Source organism: Chrysochloris asiatica, unplaced genomic scaffold (genome assembly GCF_000296735.1).
Source record: "Chrysochloris asiatica unplaced genomic scaffold, ChrAsi1.0 scaffold00138, whole genome shotgun sequence".
In the NCBI taxonomy this organism is placed as follows: domain Eukaryota; kingdom Metazoa; phylum Chordata; class Mammalia; order Afrosoricida; family Chrysochloridae; genus Chrysochloris; species Chrysochloris asiatica.
In genome coordinates, this window is record NW_006408656.1 from 5,929,031 (window position 1) to 5,939,082 (window position 10,052).

Below are 10,052 nucleotides of genomic sequence, written 5' to 3' on the forward strand. Positions count from 1 at the left end.
CTGTACAGGGTCGCTGTGAGTCGTAACTGACTCCACGGCACATAGCCACCACCACCACCATAGGTACTGTAGAGGTTAAAGAAGACAAGATAGATGCAAATATTTGTAAAAACACTTTTGATTGATAATAGTTTAATGGCAGCTGTACAGATGTTAACATGATACAGTAGCAGGTTGGAATGAAAGGATTGATTACTTCTCAGGAGTAAATGAAGCAAAGTCTGTGCTTGCATTGGTCCGACAGTGCTGCTTTCTGGGGTAACAAGGCCCCCCGTGACTCACTCTGAGCTTCTCTCTTTTCCAGCTTCCCTTTGCTCTCATACCCATCCTCACATTTACAAGTTTGCGGCCGGTTATGAGTGACTTTGCCAATGGAATGTGAGTATATTCTTCTCTCGGTCCCCAAAGTTGGTACAGATATGTAGGGGAAGGGTATCTTCACCAGGTAGGCCAATCAGAGAATGTGTCAGCTAGTGGAACTATATGCTTTGAGAGGTGATCACTGAAACTGCTTCCTCATTCTTCAGCTTAGAAAATGGAGACTATGAATGTATTAATGGAGGGAAAGTGCATTTTTCCTTCTCATAAAACTATTCAGCAGCATTAACTTTTCAACTTCTGTCATTGACATTTGAAGTATTTTAATTAATCTTAATGTTAAATGGTCTAAATGAGAACAGCCTTCTGCAGATCTGTCAGATCCTCACTTTTCACTTCTGTCACTTCTGTTCTTTGGTAAATGTAAGACCCACAGGCATGAAGCTAGTACCTTTTATATATACCCTTAAAGTGCTTAAGACGAAAAAAAAAATTCTCCCTATCATTGTGTAACTGTGACTCATTTAACCTAATGTGGAATATAGGAAAAAACCATTTTGAAATGTCTTATTTCTCGGTCCTAGTCCCCCCACAGGGTGCAGTTTCCTTTCCTGGTTGTGACAAAGGTGGAGTCTTCTAAGTGACTGTCATGATTCTTTTACAGAGGCTGGAGGGTTGCAGGAGGAATCTTGGTCGTTGTCATCTGTTCCATCAACATGTACCTTGTAGTTTCTTATGTCCAGGGACTAGGGCAGATGGTGTTGTATGTGGTGGCTGCTCTGATCAGCGTGGCTTATCTGAGTTTTGTGTTCTACTTGGTAAGTTCAGTTTGCAGGAGATGGGGCACAGTAACAGGGATGGAGGAAGTGGGCTAACATTTATAAATGAAGGAACCCAAAAGAAGAGCGCATAAAACCTATCTTCCAAGTTATGAAAAATTTATATGAAATTGTCACGTTGTTATTAAGTGCTGTCGAGTTGATACTGACTCATAGTGACCTTATGCACAACAGAACGAAATGCTGCCCAGTCCTGCGTCAACCTCACAGTGCTTGCTACAGTTGAGCCCATAGCTGCCGCTGCTATGCCAATCCATCTTGCTGGGGGTCGTCGTTTTTATCACTGACCCTCCACTATACCAAGCATAATGGCCTTCTCTAGGGACTCTTGATATATCCGAAGTATGAGAGACAAAATGTGGCCATCCTGGCTTCCAAAGAGCATTCTGGCTGTTCTTCTTCCAACACAAATTTGTTTGTTCCTTTGGTGTTTCATATTACTTTTAATATCTCCTCCAACACCATAACTCAAATGCATCTATTCATCTGTGATCTTCTTTATTCATTGTCCAACTTTCACATTCCTATAAGATTACTGAAAACACCATGGCTTGGATCAGGTGCACCTTAGTCTCCAAACTGACATCTTTGCTCTTGAACACTTTAAAGAGGTCTTGTACAGCAGATTTGCCTAATGCAGTATGTCATCTGATTTCTTGACTGCTGCTTCCATGAGTGTTGATGGTTGATCAGAGTAAAATGATATCTCTCGTTCCACGTCCTCTTCTGAATCCAGCCTGAACCTCTGGCAGCATCCTGTTACAGCCGTGTTTAATTATTTTTAGCATAAATTTACTTCCATACAGTATTAATATTGTCAGATGATTTCTGCATTCCATTGGGTCACTTCTCTTTGGAATGGGAACAAATATGGATCTCTTCTAGTCAGTTGACCAGGTACCTGTCTTCGAAATTTCTTGGCATAGATGAGTGAGTGCATCCATTGCTGCATAAGTTTGTTGAAAGATTTCTATTTGTATTCCATCAATTCCCAGAATCTTGTTCTTTGTTAATGCCCTCAGTGCACCCTGGACTTCTTCCTTCAGTATCATTGGCTCGAGATCATACCTCTTGAAATGGTTGAACATTGACCATTTCTTTTTGTTTAAGACTGTCTCTGTGTATTTTTACCATCTCCTTTTGATGCTTTCTGCATCTTTCAATATTTTTTCCATAGAATCCTTCAATATTTCAAGTTGAGGCTTGAATTTTTTCTTAAGTTACCTCAGCTTGAGAAATGCTCAGTGAATTTTCCTATTTACATTTAAAAATTGTGGCTATGAAAATCATAGCTATGAAAAAAAAATATTAATACCCAGATTATAAACAAAATTTTAAAGTCTACAGTAAAATTATACAAAAGTGTTACTAGTAGTTGTTTAAAAGTGGGATTATGAATATATTATTTTCTCTATCTTCCAAATTAAAGTTTTTTTTCTAAATTTCTTGTATTTGTTATATTAATGAAAAACTGGCTTTGGATCAATGAATCCAACAGTATCCTATAAATTTTTCTGAACAACATAATGATTGGGAATAAGGCACAGCAGAATTTATGTGCTGCAGAGAATAATACATCCTCCTCCCCTCAAGGATCGAGGCTGGTACTCTGTTGTCAATCTCTAGAATACTTATCTAGTCTCCATACCAGACAAGCACAGGTACCCGACTGAGCATATCACAATAGATGTTAAAAAATTATGACTTAGATGGATGTAGCCCTCTTTTCTTTACCCCAGTAAGCCTTAGGCACACTATCATTATGCTGATCCTACTGATCTAGTGACTCCATGGAAAACCAAGTAACTGAGTATGTGCTTGGCAGGAGTTGTTTTTAAAATATGCTGGACTCCTGGTTTGTCACTGTGGGTTAATGCGCTGGACTGCAAAGTTGGTTTGAACTGCAAGGTTGGCTGTTCAAGCTCACATCTGCGCCTCAGAAACCCTATACAGGGTTACTAGGGTTCAGAACCAACTTGAAGGCACTTAATAATAACACCAACAATAGAAGTTAGGAAAATGCTTCCTTTATGAGAACTGGCTGTAAAGTGCCAATTTCTGCTCAGACTACCTGTAACCAATAATATTGTTGAAGACCCACTTTTAGAGTGAGGACTAATTTTAGAGTTGGGTTACTGCTGATTAGCTCCAAATTAAGAATCTTATAAAACATTCCAGGTGTATTTGTTACTCATTCTTCCCAATCTGCAGCACCCTGAGAGGTGAGGAATGAGATAGGACTGGTCTTCTGGGAACTCCCAGTGCGCTAAAAGAAACAAATCACAAATACAAAAAATTAGAATGGTCAGAACTTTAGCAGTCACTTTTGAATTAGTATGAAAACACGTTGTGGAGGAGAACTGGGCTCACAATGTTTTGAATTGGGGTTGGAGTTGGGAGAATGACTTTGAATCTTTGGTGGTAGAAGACGGGCAAAGCTGGATGTTAAAGGAAGGGAGCAAGTTTGCCACTGAGCAGTGAGTGTGAGCAGTCATTGTGGGTAGGGGGTCTTCAGAAAGGCTGCATGATGACCATATTTTATCTTTCAGAGTTGGCGATGTTTGATTGCATTGGGCATGTCCTTCCTGGAGTGTGGGTGCCTGGTAAGCGTCTCTAAAGTCCTGCTGAAGGAAGAAGCCACCAGTAGTCACCAATGACTTGTTTACTTTGCCTGTTCTTCACAGGTAGCCATCACAGTCAGTGTGTTTCAGTGATTTCCTGTGTGAACTTAGCCTGTCTTATGTGCTGTTGGACAGACCCTGCTTAGGACTCAACTGTCTATTGGGAAAGACTTTTCTTATTTTCTTCCTCTCCTAACCTGGAAACTGGATTAAACTCTTAATATTAAAAAAATCATGTTCTAGGTTTTTAAAAACAATAATGACTCTTTTTTTAGTTGGTTATTTATGATTGTTAATTTGTGAATTAAAAAAATTTTTTTGAGATATACTATACAATGCTATGATCATTGTCTGATATTTTTGTAGTGTAATTTGTTACAAATAAAAAATTTCTACTTCCTAATAGTTTTCAGAAGACTTCTTGTCTTTCTTGCCCCGAGACAGTAGCTTTATTTTTTGGTCACATTGAAGAATTTAGGTCTAAGGCAACCCTTGTACATAGAATAGAGAACACCTAGAAATATAAAGATGTATACCAATTAATAGCATATCTATGGGAAACTAAGGAGTCCTGGTGTGGTACTGTAAGATCAGAAATGAACTGCTAACCACAAGGCTGGTGGTTCAAACCCACCAGTCACTCCTTAGAAACCCTGTACAGAGTTACTGTGGATCAGAACTGACTCAATGGCACATAACAACATGAGAGACAAACACTCAATTCCTCCCACTTGTAATTTTCAGAAATTAGCCCACAATTTAAAAACAAACAAAAATCTACCTTATTAATTTTTGTCTTGGATAATACAAGTGGCTCCGGGGGGAGGGGGGGGGAACCTTTAAGACCAGTATGAATCTGAATTTGAATGTTTTTCATTAATATAAAATATTAGCAAAAAGACTGGGAAACTGGGAAGACTGTACTAAGTATTAAGATAAAAAAATATTCTCAGGGGACATTTAGGTCAGTTAGCATGACATATTTCATAAAGATAATAATAAATGTTCAAGGAAGCAATTTGTCCACAGGAGTGATGACCTACATGAATGCCAGAATCCTCTAACCTGAGGCCAGAAAAAGTAAATGGTGCCCAGCTACCATATAGACCACTCTGACTAGGGACAAAAACAGAAGGTCCCAGTGAGAATGGGCAAAAAATATAGAACAAAGTTCAAGTTCATAAAAAAGAGCAATCTTACTGGACCAGTAGAGACTGGAGGATCCCCCAAGACTACTGTTCAAAGACACTATTTTAATCTGGAAAGGAAACCACTCTTAGAGGTCACCTTTCAGTCAAGGAATAGAATGGCCTATAAAATAAACACTGTGAGGAATGTGCTTATTAGGACAATCAACTATGTAAGACCAAACAGGCAACATTTGCCCAAAAGCAAAGATGAGAAGGCAAGAAAGGGCAGGTAAACTGGAGGGATGGAAACAGTGAAGGCAGGTTAGAAATGGGAAGAGTGCTGATACATTGTGGGAATAGCAACAAATATCACAGAACCACCTGCTTATAAATTCTTGAATGGGAAACTACTAAGGCAAGTCAAAAAAAGTATTGCTACTAGGGTTCTAGTTCATACATCCATGTTGAGGTGTTGTTAGGTGCTGTTAAGTTGGTTTCCATTCAATGACTTAATGCACAACAGAAGGAAATATTGCCTGGGCCTGTGCCATCTTCACAATTGTTGCTCGTTTGAGCCTATTGTTGTTTGCTACTGTTCAATTTCATTGATTGTCTTTCCTCCTCTGATGTCCTCATGACGTTCTTCTCCAGTGTCTTTTCCTTCCTGAAACATATCTTCCTTGCTTCTAAGGAACACTCTATACTTCCAAGACAGATTTGTTCATTCTGGCAATCCATAGTACTTTCACTATTCTTCACCAACACCATAATTTAAATGCATCAATTCTTTTATGGTCTTCTTAATTCATTGACCAACTTCCATTTGCTCATGCAATTTTCACATGCTTTTTAACACTTGAAAGAAGTTTTTTGCAGATTTGTAAAAGAATTCAATGTGTTATTTGAATTCTTGATTGCTGCTTCTATGAGTGTTGATTATGGACCCCCAAAAATGAAGTCTTTAACAGTTTCAGTTTTTTCTGTTTTTCATGATATTCCTTATTGGTCCAGTTGTGAGGCTTTTCATTTTTACACTGAGGTATAATCCAAATTGAAGACTAGACTTTGATCTTATTCAGTAAGTATTTCATGTCACTTTGAACAAGCGAAGTTGTGTTATCTGCATATTGCAGATTGTAAGTGAGACTTATTCCAATCCTGATACTGCTTGCTTCATATAGTCTGGCTTTTTTAATTACTTGCTGAGAATGGAAATTTAATAAGTGGTGAAAGGCTATATCTATGACACATATCTTTCCTGATTTTAAACCATCCTAGTTTCCTAAAATAGTTAATGACACCCAACTCTTTTTGGTAGTGACTGGGTATTCTTCCATCTTCTTTTCTGCTTCTTACGTTGTTCAATGTTTTCTTCATAGAAACCTTCTATATTTGAAGTTGAGACTTGAATTTATTCTTCATTTCTTTAAGCTTGAGAAATGCTGAGATTTTCTGCACTTTTGGTTTTCTAACTCCAGGTCTTTGCATATTTCATTATAATATTTTATTTTCTTGACCTGTCCTTTTGACATTTTCTATTCACTCTTTAGCTTCCTCATTTCTTCCAGTGGCTTTACATTCTCTACTTTGAAAGACAAGTTTCAGGGTCTCTCTGACATTAATTTTAGTCTTTTCTTTTTTTCCTATCTTGTTAATGGCCTTTTGCTTTCTTCATATATAATGTTGTTGATGTTACCTTGCAACTCTTCTGGTCATCAGTAACTAATGCATCAAATCTACTCTTGAGATGGTTCCTAAAATTCACATGGGATATACTCATGGTCATATTTTGCCTTTCCAGGACTTGTTTTAATTTTCTTCAGTTTCAGCCTGAACTTGAATATGAACAAGTTATGAACTGTTCCACAATTGGGCCTTGTTTTGGCTGATTTTGAGCTTCTCCACTGTCTCTTTGCACAGGTGTAGTAATTTTGATTCCTGTATATTCCATCTGGTGAGGTCCACATGTAAAATAACCATTTTATGTTATCGAAAACAGGTATTTGCATTGAAGAAATTGTTGGTCTTGCAAAATTCTGTCATACCATTTCCAGCATCATTGCTATATCCCCAGGCCAATATTTTCCAACTGTAGATTCTTACTCATTGTTTCCAACCTTCAGATTCTAATCACCATTGAATCAATGCATCTTAATTGCATATCAGATCAATTTCAGTTTGAAGACGTTGGTAGAATTCTTCAATTTCGTCATCACTGGATTTAGTGGTTGGTGTGTTTAAATTTGAATAATAGTGATATTAACTGGTCTTCCTTTTAGACATATGGATATTTTGCTTCCACAGACAGCATTGTACTTCAAAATAGTTCTTGAAATGCTCTTTTGGATGATGAATGCAATGCCATTCCTGTTCAATTTTACGTCCCTAGCATATTAAGCTATATGATTTGTCTTATTCTTGACAGCATAGTTCATCAATTATTGAGAGGTGTGTTAAAAGCTCTCATTCAAATCAAGGATTTGTTTATTTTTCTTGTATTTGTTGGGTTTTGCTTTACATATGCTGTGCTTTGCATAACACCATCTAACTCTTGGGTACCGTAGCAATACAGGATTTGATATGTGAGAGTACTCACCAGTAAGATGGGCATCATGTGAGGATCCTGTATGCGTGCTGTGAGAAGCCTATGCTGCCAGATGAGTCCTTAGACTCCTCATTTTATGATAAGGATACTGCCTAAAAACATAACTTATTTAACTATGATGAACAATGCAGGTGGAAAAAGATTAAATAAAATATTTACTTTCTGAAACAATTACCTATCTCCTGATGCCCAAATTTATTTGCATATTAAATTTAAGGATATTATTACTTGGACCTACAAAAAGGAACAGAAATGGGGAAAGTTTATTCCAGGAGCAGAAACTAATTAGAGAAACATATATCAAACATAGCAGGCCCAGAACTAGTAAGAAAGTTTATACCCCAAACTCACCAGTCACTCCGTGGAAACCCTATACAGGGCCAATTTGAGTTGAAACTGATTCAACTGTACTTAACAATAGCAACAACATTCCATTAGAGTTATAAAAAGCAGTAATTACCATTCTATTTCTACTCTGGTACACATTACTGAAAGCCTCTAATCATCAATGATATATCTGATTTGTTTTTTGGACATGTGAAGTTTGCCCATATGCAAGTTCAGGCTAAAGCTGAAGAAAATTAAAACAAGTCCATAAGAACAAAAATATGACCATAAATATATCTTGCCTGAACTTAGAGACCATCTCAAGAAAAGATTTAATGAATTAGACACTAATGACCATAGACCAGAAGAATTGAGGGAGGATATTAAGAACATCATATATGAATAAAACAAAAGATCATTAAAAAGACCTGAAAAAAAGTGAGTAAAGGTTCACAAAGCTGATCACCAGTTTTACATTCAAGAAATCATACATTTTATTTCATCTCAACTACAAAGCAAAAAAAAAGGAATAGTGTTAGAGAACTTCCAAATAGCAAGGAAGTCAAGTAAATTTCAAGATAAAACAGACTGTTTTAAGCAGGGGGAAATAAATAAATAAATTATAGGGTAACCTTAAAGACAAATAATACACCTGTACATCAAAATATAAAAAAGAAGAAATCAGAAAGATTTAGTAAACATTAGCAAAACAGAGAAATGAAAATGAAAAGAAAACCCACAAACAAAATGAACTCAGCATATAAAATGATGTGGAATAAAGAATCCAGCAGCAACATACACACACACACACAGAAAAATGATAATAATCAATTCATATCTATTAATAATTGCACTAAATGTAAATGGATTAAATGTACCATATAAGTGACATAAACAGCAGAATGGATAAGAAAATAGGATCCTTCAATACGCTGTCTACAAGAGACATATCAAAAAGATGGAGACAGCCTAAATCCTTATCAACAGAAAAATGGTTAAACTTTGTTACATACACACAATGGAATACTACAAAATGTTTATGGATAATGATGAATCTGAAACAACTCACAACTTGGTTGAAACTGGAGGACTTTATGCTAAATGAAATGTCAGTCACCAAAAGATAAATATTGTGTGAGACCAATGCAAAAAGTTTAAGAAAGATTTTCTTGATAAAAAAAAAATCTATGATGGTTATGGTGGGCAGGGGGAGGAGAGGGAAATGAAAATTATTTATGGACTAGAGGGTAGAAACATATTAACATGGGTGATAGGACAGGCAATATACAACAAGAGGGAGGTTAGTGAAGAAAAGAAGAAGGTAATGGAAAGAATGCAAGAGTTAAAGTAAATAAGACTTCCAGCAAGATGACAGACTAGGCAGATGTACTTCATGGACCCTCTACAACAAAGATATAAGACACAAAACAAAACAGACACAGATGAAAATTCAGGCACCCTGAACTTCAGTAGAGAGATTAGAGAGGTGGATGGAGTACTTGTTGGGAGGAGAGACCAAGCAGGGATGGTTTGGGAGGGTGACTGGTGAACATCTGGTCAGATGCAGCTCAATCTTGTGAACAGTTTTGGTGGTGGAGAGAGGACTGGTATAGCAGATTCATGTGGACAATGGAAATGGTGCAATTTCTTCTTTTTACCCATGATACCCTGGTGGCCAACTCCCCACCTCCTCCACCTCCAATACAGACCAGGCTCTCAGGGTGTTTGCAGCAGCATGGTTGGTAACCACGCAGGTGTGAGGTGGTGACTGGCTGTGCCACTTTGGTGCCTGGATTTGGGTGGGCTCAGCTCCACACCTACAAAACCTGCAGAGCCACCAGACCAACATTTAAGGAGTCATGCTGCCCCAAGTTCCTGTAGTCCTAACAGACACTGAAACCAACTCCATCAAGGCCCCCATGGACTACTTCCAGGTTGTTTCCTGTTAGTTGCTGCTTCTGACTCATGGCAGCTACAAGTGTGGATTAGATCGATGGAGCTGCTCCACAGGGCTTTCAAGGGTGTGATCTTTCAGAAGCAGTACTACTAGGACTTATTTCCCTTCTGGGTAGGTTTGAACTATCAAGCTTTTGGTTAGTAATCTAGTGCTTAACCATTTCCATCACTCAGGAACTCCTACTTGGGGACAGTTGGTCTTAAAAAAACATTTTCAGCATCTCTCATAAGCTATCTAATGCTCACTTTCCACTTG

The 10,052-nt window shown here is 37.6% G+C and overlaps 1 protein-coding gene across 1 annotated transcript in view; it reads left to right on the plus strand.

Annotated features, from left to right (window-relative positions):
- LOC102830632 (natural resistance-associated macrophage protein 2-like) overlaps nt 1-3,814 on the plus strand; it is a 15,158-nt gene extending 11,344 nt beyond the window's left edge. The window contains exons 12-14 of the mRNA XM_006870136.1: nt 305-378; nt 983-1,136; nt 3,707-3,814. Coding sequence (XP_006870198.1) covers nt 305-378; nt 983-1,136; nt 3,707-3,814 — 336 coding nt within the window. The remainder of the gene's footprint in view (nt 1-304; nt 379-982; nt 1,137-3,706) is intronic.
- Nucleotides 3,815-10,052: the final 6,238 nt, after the last annotated feature.